Below are 14,859 nucleotides of genomic sequence, written 5' to 3' on the forward strand. Positions count from 1 at the left end.
ACAGTGCCTTTGCCTTCACCTCACCAACGACCCACCACCGGGGACGCCAAAAGCCAAAGAATAACACTTGGGAAAGGCTCAAAAGGTAAGAAGACATCATCTCACACGCTCACAGTTATATAAATGTGTAATAATGCACTCACTGATCACAGTTACCTACCGTTAGCGCCCCACAGTACATGACCGTCGATAGACGCCCTGACCTTCCTCCGGAGCTATGGATGCGGATTTGCGAGCTGGCATGCTCGAGTGACGATGGAACCACAGCACTTTCGCTATCGCAAACATCGAGAGACTTCTATAACCATGTTCGGCCCTCACGCTATCATTGCGTGGCACTGACCGGGTGGAAGCAGGTGGTCCGCTTCGAGAGGCAGTTCCACTCGGACAGTGTACTCCCTCAACACAGGAGGATCCACAACCTTTGCGTTGATCTCCCCAGTATTGATGAGGTGGTGTATACCGAGGATACGTTCGAACCCGAGGACGAAGGAGAAGATGAAGATCCAAGCTACGTGCCTTTCGACGATGAATTTGAAGAAAATGCAGAAGAGCGTTCATATGAGGAAGACGACGACTCCGCCTCTTCGACTAGCGATGATTCCGATTACTACGAATACCGGGTTCTCACACCAGATGAATTGGACGCTGAGGACCACGATGGCGAGATCTCCACCATTCTAGATGGTATCCTCAAACCCCAAATATAGTCCTCGAGGATATACTTCGTACTCCTTCCCTTCTCGCAGAGGCGGAATACAACTTATATTCGGGACTTCGGCGCATACTCGAAACTGCCGCCCCTACACTCAAGATTCTCTACATTCACTACGCACCACAGACATCGTTTCTCTTCGACGCCCTCTTCCCCATACTTCCTAATCTGGAGATCCTTTACATCTCCAGGGGACCCTCCCTCTTTGGCGATAATGGAGGAAGTCTCAACAAGTGGTACAGTCGGGAGAGGATGAAGTTGCCCCGATGTCCCGTTTTATTTCCGCGAATTATAGAAGCGATTATCCTGGAAACTGGCCCGACGTGGACAGACCAGGAGAGGCGGGATTTTATGGATGCTACGGCGCATATTCTACCCAATCGACGCAGAGAGGTCGCTTCGGCTCAATCAGACGATCGTTACGAGCTAGACGGCGGTGCCCAAAGGCTATACTACAGACCTGGCGATCAACCACTGCTGAATCTGAAGGTCCCGTGGCTTCAAGCTCTCACAGGAAATGTCACGTTCGGGTAGTAACCTGCACAGTAGTGGAATTACTATATGTTTGGGTCGTAGGGCTTTTACTCAATGACATGTCTTGAACTGGTTTTCCTCCAAGTTCCAGGCCTCCACTAGCAGTTGGGCTTGAGTTCTCGCTCTTAATCTCCTGAAAAGTACTCGCGAACAAATGGTTCAAGACTCCGAGGGGGAAATATAGGGGCGTCAGGAGGCAATACACGTTGATCATTTCCGATAAGTAGTAACGAGAAGACCTCACTTTCTCCGTGAATGGGCATTTGACCATGATTGATTGTTCAAAACCAATAACAAGTCTGCCGGGGGAATAGTGCCATTGGGATGACCAGTAGTTATGGAACGATGATCTACAGGTCAGTGACTAGCGCGTGGGCATGAGGTTCACTTTGAGACAAGGTTTCCCGCGGACGACTAGAGAGCCGTAGGCAACGGTTCGCCGCTCGTAGAAGGGACCGGCCCACTGAAGGTTATGCGCGGCGGTTCCAACATCGATGAAGGCAGGGAGATTGAGTGTGACCGCTCAGAGCTTGGTGTGGACTCGATGACTGAAGGCAAAGGCTCGAAGCTTGTAGATACCGTGGGGAGCGACCGTGTCAATGGAATGCTTATAGACGGTTGCTCGCTCGGGAAAACGAGTGAGGTTGAAGTTGGTCGGCCAGGTGGGAGGCTGATATTCGAGGAGAACAGTAGCAACCGGGTGCAAAGAATCTGATACATCGCATATGTTGGTTAGCCACGATCTAAGTCTTTACATGACAAACATAGAAAGCTTACCAAACCGGGATAGATGTTGCTGCAGGCTTCGTTGATGTTAGGGTTGTTAAAGCGTAGATCGTTAAAGGTAATCCCTGCGGCAGCAGCAATAGCGTCACATGTATCACCCGCGTTAACTTTGACTACGGGTGAGCAGTCGAACCAGCCACGGGCAAGACATATGATCTTCATTTGAATTAGTTAGTCGGTCTCTCCTCAGGAAGGTGGGTTATGGAGATTACATGACCGGGCCAAAGGTTGCTACAGTCGGCGTTAATCACACCCGCATTGACAGCTGCGAGTTGGTATCTAATTAAACAGTAGAATCAGCAGGAATTGTGACGATTTCGCGTTTGGGATGCCCTTTGACGGTTGACGTACGAGGAAACGCCTTGCTCGTCGGCAATCTTGTCGCAATAGTCTCCAGATTGAACCTGGTAAGTCCTCCTGCAAGGAGAAGGCTGAGTCCTGACAGCGACAAGAGCCATAGCGAGAACAAGAGCGGTATACTTGATGAAGGATAGTCGATGAGCGCTAGCAAAGTCGAATGAGCCCGTTATCGTTCGAAAGACCTTTCCTTCGCGTAAAAAGCGGGCATTCATGCAGCGAAGATCCCTGAATCGAGACTAGTGCGAGAGAAGGCACTTCGAACGTCGCCGCTAGCCAGACACAATGTCGGTGAATATGGGGAATCTAGGCGACATCTGTGTCGAATCAGAGTTATTGGCTTCGAGAGGTCGAGGAAGGGTGCCAAATGTCGAGACGTTTTGTAGGGATATTGTCCATGAATTTAGGACGCAATTCTGGTGGGATCCAAGCTGAGATGGTGATCGTCCAGAAGAAAGTTGAAAACAAAGCCAGGAGGCGCTGCTGAGAGATCATGCCGAGCTGCCGAGGCAAAAACGGAAGGTCATTCCCACACTTTGACAGTGGGTGTGACACTCCCGGGCTTGCTTGGCACGAAAGTATCACAGGGACAGTGACGATGGGGGTGACCATGATTCTGCGCTTTTGGTCTGGAGTATCCTCAACTTGCGGCGTGTTCTCTTCGAACTCTTAGAAGTTGCTCCTTTCCCGCGTTCTCCCGTGGAAGAGCTCTCCAATCCCTGGTCACCACCCTTTCGAGCTTCTTCAATTGTGCTTGGTCTATTTGGATGGGCCATACCGTATCTGTTATTGAAATGTCAGTCCATTTCATTTCGTTAGCACCCCTTTCTTCTTCTTTCCCATCGCTAACCGACCTGTTCTCTCCAGTCACAGCTAAAGGATCCAACAATACCGCGTAACAGTCCACCATGTCACTGCGAAACCTCGATGTCAAGCCATATCAACTCGCTCCAGATGCAGACTATCCGCTTTTTGTGACGGCGAAGCGCTATCGGCTCCAGCACGAGGGGTCCGCAAAGGGAAAGGAGCGCGAACAGTTCAAGGCTGAATCGCTCAGCGCAGACGGGCTTACCCTGATCGTGCTTCATTCAACCAGCTTTCACAAGGAAACCTGGGAAGCAACTCTGGAGACTCTCTTCAACGTCAACGCCAGAGGTCGCGGCCCCAACCTGATCCAAGAGGCCTGGGTTATTGAAAGCCCCAATCATGGCGAATCTGCTGCCCTGAACGAACATCAGTTTCTCCAACCGGAATTTGCGACCGAATGTTCGTGAAAAGTTTACCTCTCCTGTCGCGAAATTAACCTTTTGTCTAGTTGGCTGCCACGGATACGCAAGAGCTGTTCATCGTTTTCTCCAACGAGGGCCTGTTCGCTTCTCTAATCGAAAGTTGGTGGGAGTTGGGCACTCGTTAGGCGCAAATACCATGTATGTGCTCCTGGTCCAGGTTTCCACCCATTCGAGGCTCATCACCTCTCAGAACCTTGCTTCAAGACCTGCTAACCAACGGCGACGGCCTGCGCTTTTCCTCCCTGATCCTCATCGAGCCCATGGTCAGCCCAGAAGGCATCTCCCATCTTCGACCACTCCGCGACATACTCGTCGCTGCCGCCAGAAAACGCCCAGACACCTGGCGAACGCAGGACGACCTACGACGATATCTGAAGGGGAGAAAAAGCGCAAGTGGGAAGTGGGATGAAAGGGTTATGGACGCCTTTGTGGTGAGTCCGCTTCTTTTGTAGTCTGCCAACTATCGATCGGAACTGGTTCTGATCCATCAAATTTCAAATTTCACCTCAGAAATTTGGAGTTAGGCAGAGACGTGACCAGTCTTGGACGCTGGCTTGCACACGTCAACAGGAAGAGGTAGGTACTCTGCCATTTTTATCGAATGTATCTGACCGAACGATTTCAGGCGATGTACCTTGATACCCGAGGACCTGTAGACCCAATTCCTGTCCTGGACCGAATTTCGGTGCATATACCCATCCATCTGGTTCTGGGAGGGGTCAAAGACTTTATGTATGCGGTCTGTTTCTCTCCTCGTTCGATCGGGACTGATTCTTGATTCAGACCAGCGCATGTGCACGAAGCTTTAACGAGTCCGACTTCTGCTAGACGGTATGCCTCTGTGACAACTATGCCCAACGTCGGTCACTTGGTACGCTCCATTCCTTCTCACTCGCAAGGCATTCGTGGCTGATGTGATCCGCAGATTGTTCAAGAGCAACCCGACGCACTGGCAACCACAATCCAAATAATTTTGGAACGAGACTCTGCCCATCGACCAAAGCTTTGATATTCTCATCGTGTGATGTGCATATAATATAGCAAACCCTCGGATCCCAGCTCTTTCGTATTGCATTACGGGCCTGTGATGTATGAGGTAACTCTCACCGTTCCTGCAGATTTCACGCGGCCTCACATTCACCACAGATATTGTTAACACTATCTTGGTATTACATTGGGAATGCAACGAGGTCTTCGGATTCCGAGCATGCTTTCAGAACAGCTTCAAGCAAGGAGAGCAGGCGTTCAATAGCGGGAACGAGTCGCCCACCCACTGTGTGGCTTCCTGTTAGAAGGTAATGCCACGCACGGCCCTCGCAGATGGTGTCCATGTCAGACCCAGGAACACAGGATGAAAGAGACATCCTGGTTTTGCGTTTAGCCTCGCTGCTGAAGTCGTGGAGCCTGTAGCCCATGATAGGCGTCATCAGCATCCTGTGTTGTCGCTGTCGCTTACACTCGCCCCAGGAAAGCCTTGGGCATCTAATCGGGGGGAAATCCGTCAGATGGATATCCTTCAACTACGCACTAGTATGCGACGTACCGAATGCTATCCGCCGAATTAAAGGACAGCCTTGCGTCAGAAGAGTTCTTCCACTTGTGCTACCGCTATAATCACCACTTTGCTAACCATAAATCCCCATTCGCCAACGAGACGAGAGATCATACAATGTCACCACCCTTTGCGACCTACCCTCTAACGCCTGACAGTCTCGAAGCAGGTGCTAATCTGGGCAATGCTTGGATTGTTGAAGGACTTGTGGATGTTGAGAAGGTCCGAGCTGCACTCGATAGGCTCTTCTTGAACTTTGTATTACGACTAATGTACTCTAGTGTTCACTCCACTTGTGATGTGTCTGAGAGTCGGGAGTCCCATTCGCTCACACTGGACTGCCACTCCCTGACGCATACGCCCCTATCTCAGATGACGTAAAGAGTTCGGTCCTGGTCGGACGGTCCACCGCGTCCCACTCCGTCAATTTCTTCCTCCTTTCTTTCTGTCCGCTTTTTGCTCGCTTTTTTCTCGCTTGGTGGTACTCTTGAACGGCCCTGCTTGGAGGCCGATATGCGATATGATGCTCATACGAATGACGATAAGATGCCTACCCCGTCGATCTAGCTCTAGTACCCACGACCTACAGTGGCTCGACTGCGCAGGCTACGTGCTCTCTCGGCTCAGGACTCCCTGACTATATTGATCGACTCCGGAAGAAAGCGGCGTACCAGTAAATCGGTTCCAGAGGCCTTTCTTTTCACTCGGACCCAACTATACTGGGGAACATGAACGGGGACTAGGACCTCGGAAAGTCTGACGTCCATTCCATCCGTCTAGATCTATCACCCCCGGGAACCCTTTGCGACAAGGCGAATTGGAATTATAATAACGAATTACGGGAATTCATCCAATGTTCAATGACCTGGCCTGGCGCACTTAATTGGCTGGTGGACTGGTTAGGGTCTTCTAGGCCGTCATTTCTGGGCGGTAGTATGGAGACGCTTTGGCGATAATGCTGGTGTGTCGGATATGGATATACTGGTGTCGGATATAGATATGCTGGTGTCGGATATCATGGCGTCAAGCGTGGACTTCATTTGTGGCTTGCTTCATGGTATCCCTGGTGCAGCGCTTCATCGGCTCCAAGGGTTTGGTACTTACATACTCGTACTTCGTCGGGATCTGAGCGGTCTGACTGACTGCTTAGTACTACACCGTGAACGGTTGCGGACGGTTCTAAGTATACCACAGACTTGTGGCCTTTAGTATTCCTCTCATTATTTCCTCCCTCGGTGTTCCTCTGGCTCTATCTGTTATCATGTCGACGTCCACGTCTATTTCAGACCACAACACTTCAGACCCCAACGTGACCTCAACGACGACGTACGCCATCTACCCCCTCACGCCCCTCGACACCATGAGCGAAGCGGCCAACATCGGCAGCGCGTGGATCGTAGAGGGCCTTGTGGACGTTGCGGAGATCCGGCGGGCGTTGGATGGGGTGGTGCGGAAGTGGGGTGTGTTGAGTGGGAGAGTCGAGTTGCAATCGTCTTGTGCTGCCGGGGAGGGTGGTTTGACGAGGGATGGTGATGGTGGTGATGGGGTGGTGGGGGATGGGTGTAAAGTGAGTCTCAGTCCTCTGTCTCTCGTCTCTCTGCGAGAGGTTGTCTATCCCGAGATTGACTGGTTCCCTCCCGCCCCGTAGAGATACCAAATTCGAGTCCCGCTTCACTCGGACGGGGCCCTAAATTTTCCAGAGGGGTACAAATCCTACGGTTTAACATCGACGACATCGCCCTACCCGTTAAGTCACTACGGTATTAAAATCCGCTTTCCAGATGCGACTGCGAGTGTCTCGGACGTCCCGCCGATGCACCTGTTCGTACCTGAGGAGCGGCTCCGGAGGACACAGTGGGGTCTGGCGGATTATGTGAAGAATGGGGAACCGCTTATGCATTGGCATGTTACGCATTTTTTGGGTGGTTACAGGGATGGGGTTGGGGGCGAAAGAGAAGTTAGGCACGAAGATGAAAAGGTCCGAGTCTCGCTAGGATCGAGAGAAGGCAAAGACGACGAAAGAGAGGACCTGGGGTACTCGTGTATTGGCGTCCACTGGCCACACGGGATCTTCGATGGGGTTGGAATTTCTATCGTCATTCATGCCTTTGAGGCAGAGTTGAATGGGAGGACGTGGACCCCTCCTCCGAAGCTTTTGCCTGGTGTTAATGAGAATGTGTTTGAAGGGCTTGTTAGGGAGGCGCTTCGGAAACGAGGAGGATCAGAGGGGGTTGGTGGTGGGGAGGAGGAGGGTAAAGGGGTACCCTCCAATCCCGAAGCTCATTTCTCGTCTTCGCCCTCGGAAGAGAACACATCTCCCCTCCCCTTCAGCTCGTCCATACCCCGAACCCACTTCACGCTCGTCAATCTCTTCGTTCTTATCCGTTTCATACTGGGGATGATGTGGGTTAATTTCGTACTCAAGACGTCGGAGTATACGGTTGTAATACCGTATGAGGTTCATCGGCGTTTGGTGGCAGAAGTGAGGAAGAGGGCGGAAGAGGAGGGGTTGGACGATGCGAAGAGGATTTCGACTGGGGATGTTGTTATTGCTTGGTGGATAAAGGTGCGTACTGACTTCTACCTTACATACTACCTTGCTATTTGTCTATTTTCTATCTCTTTCTTCTGTGTTCCCGGGTAGATTCAGACCTACTGACGAACTGGTGTTTTTGGGTCCTTAGACGATGTATGGAGATGAGAAAGATCGCAGGATTCATTTAGGGAATATTTCTTCGCTTCGGGGTGGTGTGGAGGGATGGAGCGAGGTGTTGGGGATGTACCCGCATAATTGTATTAGTACGATTGCGTACCCGCTTCTCACCTCCCATTCCTCCTTCTCCCTTTCCTCTGTGTCCTCGCCGTTGAAAACCTCTACGAACTCTGTCTCAATTTCCCAACCCCTCCACCGCCTTGCCCACACCCTCACCCAAACCCGGCTTCACCATACCACCCGCCTCTCCGAGCTTTTAGCCATGTGGGATTTGTTACGCGAGAAGGAGGAGGGGAGGAAGGAGGGCTGGGGGTGGCCCTATGAGGTACTACCGTATAGACGGGATGCGAATGAGAGTGTTATGGTTACTAATATGTGTGCTGGGGGGATTGGGTGGTTGGATTGGGGTGGGGCTTTGGGAGGAAGCCTCGGTGGTAGTGGTGGCGAAAAAGGAGGACTTGACGAAGACGAATTAAGAGAGAAAGCGAGGCGAAGGAGGAAACGAGGTGGAAAAACCCTCATGCACTACAAACTCTTCCCCGGTCCTCTCAAGATGCCTGGTATTCTCAATATTAATGGGAAATTGGAGAATGGGGATTTGGTTGTTAGTACGTTTTCTACTGTTGCGAGGAGGAGGAAGATTGAGGAGGGGTGTAGAGTGTTGGAGAGGGGGGTTAGGGAGGGGGATTTGGATGGGGTGGTTTATTAGGCTTGGGTCCATGAGTTGTACTTTACATGACATTGCGGACTATGAATGCGCTAATTCGAGCTCGAGCCTTCACTTCAACCTTCAAGCTTCACGAGCGGCACGCAGTCTCAGATACCCACAGAGGTAGATTCTAGGAAGAATCTGATGAATTTACGAGTTTCATCATATGTGGGTGCGACGAGTCGTCCTCTTCCCAGAGGAACTAGATAAAATGCGATGATGATATTTGAAACGATAACTTTAAGGCCATTTCCAGCGCAAGAGACGCCCAAGACGCCCACATCCGAGGATGCCAAGAGGATGATGGACAAAGTTCCCACGGTGGAGAACTTCAAGATGGAGGGATGGAGGGCAGGTTGTTACCATCACCACCGCTTTACTTTCGACTCCCTTCATCGTCCCCGGTCACTCTTTTCCGGCTCCATTATTACGACTCTTCTTCTTCAATCTTTTCTATTCACTTTTTAGCTCTAAACTAGAGCCATGGCCTACAACACGCCCTACAAGGAGGGTGGTGCTGGCTTCAACGAGTCGTCAACTGGCTTCATCCAGCCACCACGAGCCCCAGTTCCCAAGAAGAAGGGCGTCAGTCCCTGGATCAAGTTTGGTGTCCCAGTCATCATCGTCATTGCCATCGCTGCCGTCGTTGGAGGTGTCTTGGGCAGCAGGAAGAGCTCGTCGGACAGTGGTGACGATGGCGACAGCGACGGCTCGACGAGCGGTGGAAAAGGAGGCAAGGGCGGCTCAGGCAGCAGCGGTACGCCTGGCGTTGCGACTGCCACCGACAAGCTCGACGCTGGCCGTTTTGCCACCGCAACCAACTCCAAATACATGATCCCAGTTTATCCCTCTGCGGTGCGTCCATTTTACCTGTTACTATGTGGTTCTCCACAGTTGTTGATAGGATGTTGGTTTGTAGACAAACACAGCGCTGTTCGCTGCACCCACGATTGACTCCAGGGCTGCCACCTGGCCTCAAGATCCCGAACAATTCGATAGCCCCAGCCCACTCAACGTCAGAAGGGACCGACCACGGCTTATCGCGCCTGCCTACAAGTGGGAGGCGCTCCCCGACTTGATTCGGGCAGACCCCTACCTCGCCGGCTGGAACGAGACCATCTTCCGCAATGCCTCCGACTACCACGCCCTCCCGCCCGTCCGATACTTCATGGACGGGGACAGCGGTATCCTCGACAACGCCCGTGAATTCAAGATGCGCATCAAGGCCTTTGCCTACGCCTGGCGTCTCTCCCAAAACACTCGCTGGGCAGACCGTGCCTGGCAGGAACTCCAGCACGTTGTTGGCCCCGACTTTGGCCCCGATTCTGATATCAAATGGCACCCAACCCACTTCCTCGACACCGCAGAGTTCTCTGCTGGCTTCGGTATCGCCTACGACTGGATTTACGATTTCTGGACAGACGAACAGAAGGCGTTCATCCGTGACAACCTCATCCGATACGGCTTGTCCCATGGCGCTGCTGTCTTTGAGGGCGGCACTGATTTCGGTTGGTGGGCGGGCGATATCACTGGTAACTGGAACTGTGTGTGCAACGGTGGTCTCACCCTTGGTGCACTCGCCATCCTCGGAGACGACACCACCGGCACCGCCGAGGCCATCCTCCGCAACACCGTCGACAACGCCAAGGCCAACTGTGTCCGCGCCGTCACCGACGACGGTTCCTGGCAAGAATCCACCCACTACTGGTACTTTGGTACCACTGGTCACGCCGAGATGGCTTCAGCCCTCATCACCGCCACAGGCTCGCACCACGGCCTCCTCGACCAGAACCCCAACTACTGGCGCACGGGTACCTTCCACATGTACGTCTTCGGCCCGACCTCACTCTTCGAGTTTGGCGACCACGGCCCCAACAAGTTCTCCACCACCGCCAACTCGATGTTCCTCCTCGGCGACCAGCTTGGCCACCCCGAGTTCATCCTCCACCAGCGCGAGCAGGCTGACGCAGCCGAGCCCTGGAGCATGTTCTGGTACAACCCCGCTGTGTCGGGTGCGTTCTGGTCTGGGCTCCCGCTTGACCACTTCTTCGATTCGCCACCTGTGCAGTGGGCGTCGATGCGGAGCAGCTGGACGGACAAGGATGCCTCGTTCCTTGCTATCAAGGCCGGTCTCAACCAAGGCCACCAGACGCATAACGACTTGGACGTTGGAACGTTCGTCATTGATGCCCTTGGGACTCGGTGGGCTGGTGAGCTTGGCTCGGGCGATTATCTCTCTGCCGATTACTTTAGCAGTGAGGCACAAGATGCGGAGAGGTGGAAGTATTATAGGAAACACACGATGGGCCAGAACACCTTGATGATTGGACGCGCGAACCAGAATGTGGATAGTGCGCCTACGGTTAGGCATGATTCGACTGGGGATGCGCAGGGTTCGAGTACTGTGTATACACCTGGCGATGATTCGACTGCGTTCTGGACTACGGATATGACCAGTGCTTATTTCGATGCGTACGTCCCCTTTCACTTGTCAACTTCGACAACATACTGACATCTATGATCTCTTTCAGCACTTCTGTGAAACGAGGAGGCCGCTTCCTCAACGGCCGCCGCCAGATCCTGATCCAAGACGAAGTCGACGCGCAAGCCGAGATCCAATGGCGCATGCACACCAACGCGACGATCTCCATCGATTCATCTGGTACCTCCGCCACGCTCACTCTGGACGGCAAGGAGATGCAAGTCATCCTCCTCGATCCCCCTGCTGGTGCGCGGTTCAGTGAGCAGCCGGCTGATCGGCAGGGTATTGAGCCTATCCCGGCGTTTGGTGATCAGGCGAATGATGGGGTTAGGGTGTTGAGTATTGTGCTTGATGCTGGGAGGTATACGTTGAGTGTGTTGTTTAACCCGCAGTGGGATGGTATGAGTGCGGGTGACTTTGTTACGCCTGCTGTTGTGCCGTTGGATGATTGGAGTTTGACGAGTCATAATTGATTGACCTGCGCGTAGTATTTTGGACTGACTGACTGCTGTTATGTTTGGAGTAGGATGATGATGATATAGCTTACCACCCCTCTGACCGACCTATTGACCATAGTACAGACACTACTTTTTTTTCTTGTTTCTTTCTTTGGTCGACGATTTTTTTTTCTTATTCTAAAATGTAATAGACGTGCCTAGCAGGCGTGTCCGTTTAGATACATACATACATAGCCCTTTGGACTATTTTTTACGCACTGGTTTTTTAGTGTGTTTCCTCGACGCTCGTTTGATACCCTCGTTTTGTAATTGTATGGGATACGATATGATACGGATTCTTTTAGTTCTCTCCTATTCTGGAGTACTGTACCACAGTAAGATCTCCCACTCGAGAGTCTACCACAGTAAGATTGTTGTCTTGGAAGAGTCACGACTCACTGGCCTTGGAAGAAGGAAGGTACCATTTCTTGTCTTGCTGTTATCGCACCACACCATGCAGCATGTAGAGGCGCTTCCATTCTTTCTGTCTTTTGGAGGGTCTAGAAACTGGGAAGAACCGGGCACTTCCTAGCCGTCAAAATCTTCTTCGATCCAAGGTACATATCGTCTCCCTCATGATAATGGCGTAAGATTACAATCGCCCTTTCCACCTCTTGAAATTGAGAGCGCGACAGTTAATAATATGGAACGTAACCTGACACTGAGTCCATACCATCTCAGAGCCACAAAAATGAACGGACGCTCGTATTCCGTGCGCATCAGAATTCCTTGCCATGTCACTTTACACCACCTCCTCTGCAATTTTAGCTCCCCGTACGCCCCAGACTCGCAGATATCCAGCCACTGCCAAAGATTCCATCCCAGCAGCTCGGAAAAGACAAAAAGGCTCGTCCCATCACTGAGGTAACACGACTTCTTTATTGGGAGTCCGAGATCACGGAGCGTCCGGAAATGGTAATGCAGTGCTCCTCCACCGAGCTTCGAAGTCGTGTCGTTCCCACCCACAACTCTCTTTTGTCTTTTATTGTCTTTAGGCGACGTCCTCCTCCCTATTATCCTTTTCTTAACCCGAAGGCTACATTCCGAGTCATCCTTCTCGCACGAAACGTCTGACCTCATGGTTGGCCTTATTGTCCTGCCCAATTGTTCGAAGAAGGGGGGAAGTAAAGTGGGATATGCGATCTAATTGTCGCGGTGAGCCATCCCGCGAGTCGAGAGCTCTTGCGTAGCAACGTTTCTGACAGCGGAGAAGCCACTCCTAGCATTTGTGAATTGTTTAGTGAAGGTGCTTCATTTGGGGTTCTCGGGACCTGATTGTCATGCTGGGTTAATTCAAAAGCGATGCGCTTTTGGGTGTGGGTTTTTGGGCGGACCCACTTTGTTCTGCTATTCGTCTGATATCGTGTCTCTCTTGACCGCTTGACTGTGTCTTTACCTTTTATCCTTGTGTGGATTAGGGGTATATAGACTGCTTAGAGCCCTGGTTTGGTTCAGCCTCCCTTTTCGTTCTTGATTGTTGTGAACGACTCGACTATCTATCTGTCGTCTTTCTGTGCCGTCTTTGCGAAATGCCCAAGAACGGTTTTGGAGCGCAGATTATGGTATGTCTTTGTATATTATCTACGTCGAGTTGACGCGCTAACACGAAACGGACACTACTAGAAACGCCAGTCCTCTGGTGATTCCACCATGAGCGATGGGGCATCTTACTCCTCGCACCCGCTCCAACCTAAGAGCGAGCCTAGTCCCTCTCCGACCTTCATCCACGCACAGGCACTGCCACCTACATACCCCCAGATTCAATTCGTCCATGTCCCAGGACACCCATCCGCCAAACCCATCCGCCGTCCAACCATCGACACGAGTGACCTCGGTCCCAACGCCGCTTCCCTTCACCCCCACGCATCCATATCCACAACATCACCAGCATCCACCTCCTCCTCCACCGGCATCCCCGTCCCCTCCCAAGGCCCCCCACAAACCGTCCTCGACATCCAATCACTCGACCTCCTCCTCACCCAAACCTTCCAATCTCTACAACAGCTCCAAGCGCTCACGCGGCAGACGGTGCTGTATCACGATCAAGAACGGAGAAAGTGGCGGAACCACTGTTTGACGTTTAAGCAGGAGAGGGATTTTGCGAGGCGGCAGATGATGCTTTTGAGCCAGGAGAGGGTGAGGTTGATGGCGAAGGTTGGGGAGAGTCAGGGGAATGGCCAGGCTGGGCAAGGGCAGGGCGCTGTGTCGTCGACGTCTGGTGGTGCTGCCTCGACGGAGCATCAGAGGAGGAATAGCGAGCCGATTGTTCAGAGCTCTTCTGATGCTATGGATACCTCCTCGAATGGCCGACCTGCTAGTCCCAGTGAGCAGCGAAAGGCAGCACGGGATTCGAGGCGGCATTCCCCCTATTTCAACGATATCCTCCGCAGATCGACGTCTCCCGTTGATTTTGCATCCAACGACCACGAGACGCCACCTCCATCCGTCTCTTCCACTACAACCGCCTCTTCGCTCGCCCATGGCGCCGGAGGGCGTTCGTTCTCCTCACCACCCAACTCGGCGGCGCAGGTGTCATCGCCAGTTCAGCGTCCCTATACTGCCACTCAACTGCCCCCCTCCCGTCCTCATTCGACTGCTAACCTGTACGTCACGCCCCTGTCTAGTACTTCATCATCGGAATACTTGACGAGCGCCATCTCAGATGACGGAACGAACACGTTCGCCCGTATCGATGTCGAGGAAGTGCACTCCTCTCCCGCTGAAGAGCTCGAAACCGACATGGACACCGGCGTCTCAGAGGGCGTGGCACCGCACCCACACGCACAAAGAACAGAGCAGCATAGTATTATGGGCATGGTCGCAGGCGACCCGCGCGTCTTCCCCGACCGGTACCCCCAACCGCCCACACCCGAACCCACACGGCCCATCCACACACACCACCTCGACGCCATGTTCGCGCATACGAACAATGGGCAGCGGCTTTGTCGGTTGTGTGTGTTTGGCGGGCCGGGGGAGGAGCAGGGCCCGTGTTGGAGGGGGACGCCGGTGTATTCGGTGGAGGTGAGGGAGGAGGTGTTGAGGAGGCATGTGTTGAGGTATCATTTGGAGGAGGGGGAGAGGGTGGCGGGGATGGAGAGGGAGGGGGTTGAGGAGGTTAGGAGGGGGTTGAGGGAGGATCCGAGGTTGATTCTTCCCAGGGAGGAGTAGAGGAGAGGTGGGAGGGGTGGATGACCGCGGTGCGGGAGTCTGTTGGTTGGTGGTTTA

General features: G+C 52.7%; 7 protein-coding genes across 7 annotated transcripts; 5 read left to right on the top strand and 2 right to left on the bottom strand.

The window, feature by feature from the left end:
- Positions 1-179: 179 nt before the first annotated feature.
- On the top strand, positions 180-1,249 carry CC1G_06683 (hypothetical protein; the record flags this gene model as incomplete). Its single annotated transcript, XM_001839418.2, has 2 exons — positions 180-687; positions 750-1,249. The coding sequence occupies 2 exons, from the start codon at positions 180-182 to the stop codon at positions 1,247-1,249; spliced, it is 1,008 nt and encodes a 335-aa protein (XP_001839470.2).
- Positions 1,250-1,772: 523 nt separating this feature from the next.
- On the bottom strand, positions 1,773-2,493 carry CC1G_06682 (hypothetical protein; the record flags this gene model as incomplete). Its single annotated transcript, XM_001839417.2, has 4 exons — positions 1,773-1,960; positions 2,032-2,191; positions 2,248-2,314; positions 2,387-2,493. 4 exons carry the CDS (start codon positions 2,491-2,493, stop codon positions 1,773-1,775), a joined length of 522 nt encoding a protein of 173 aa, XP_001839469.2.
- Positions 2,494-3,300: 807 nt separating this feature from the next.
- On the top strand, positions 3,301-4,690 carry CC1G_06681 (hypothetical protein; the record flags this gene model as incomplete). Its single annotated transcript, XM_001839416.1, has 7 exons — positions 3,301-3,658; positions 3,708-3,819; positions 3,872-4,112; positions 4,192-4,257; positions 4,307-4,413; positions 4,465-4,552; positions 4,607-4,690. 7 exons carry the CDS (start codon positions 3,301-3,303, stop codon positions 4,688-4,690), a joined length of 1,056 nt encoding a protein of 351 aa, XP_001839468.1.
- A 160-nt stretch (positions 4,691-4,850) lies between these two features.
- On the bottom strand, positions 4,851-5,163 carry CC1G_14540 (hypothetical protein; the record flags this gene model as incomplete). Its single annotated transcript, XM_002911062.1, has 3 exons — positions 4,851-4,954; positions 4,991-5,085; positions 5,138-5,163. 3 exons carry the CDS (start codon positions 5,161-5,163, stop codon positions 4,851-4,853), a joined length of 225 nt encoding a protein of 74 aa, XP_002911108.1.
- Positions 5,164-6,494: 1,331 nt separating this feature from the next.
- CC1G_06679 (hypothetical protein) lies at positions 6,495-8,655 on the top strand (the record flags this gene model as incomplete). The annotated part of the gene is made up of 3 exons (XM_001839414.2): positions 6,495-6,800; positions 6,882-7,799; positions 7,918-8,655. 3 exons carry the CDS (start codon positions 6,495-6,497, stop codon positions 8,653-8,655), a joined length of 1,962 nt encoding a protein of 653 aa, XP_001839466.2.
- A 483-nt stretch (positions 8,656-9,138) lies between these two features.
- CC1G_06678 (heparinase II/III family protein) lies at positions 9,139-11,947 on the top strand (the record flags this gene model as incomplete). Its single annotated transcript, XM_001839413.2, has 3 exons — positions 9,139-9,510; positions 9,575-11,127; positions 11,187-11,947. The coding sequence occupies 3 exons, from the start codon at positions 9,139-9,141 to the stop codon at positions 11,608-11,610; spliced, it is 2,349 nt and encodes a 782-aa protein (XP_001839465.1). The 3' UTR covers positions 11,611-11,947.
- Positions 11,948-13,163: 1,216 nt separating this feature from the next.
- CC1G_06677 (hypothetical protein) lies at positions 13,164-14,802 on the top strand (the record flags this gene model as incomplete). The annotated part of the gene is made up of 2 exons (XM_001839412.1): positions 13,164-13,196; positions 13,258-14,802. 2 exons carry the CDS (start codon positions 13,164-13,166, stop codon positions 14,800-14,802), a joined length of 1,578 nt encoding a protein of 525 aa, XP_001839464.1.
- Positions 14,803-14,859: the final 57 nt, after the last annotated feature.

This window comes from Coprinopsis cinerea, assembly GCF_000182895.1.
Source record: "Coprinopsis cinerea okayama7#130 chromosome 5 map unlocalized cont3.5, whole genome shotgun sequence".
Taxonomy (NCBI): Eukaryota; Fungi; Basidiomycota; class Agaricomycetes; order Agaricales; family Psathyrellaceae; genus Coprinopsis; species Coprinopsis cinerea.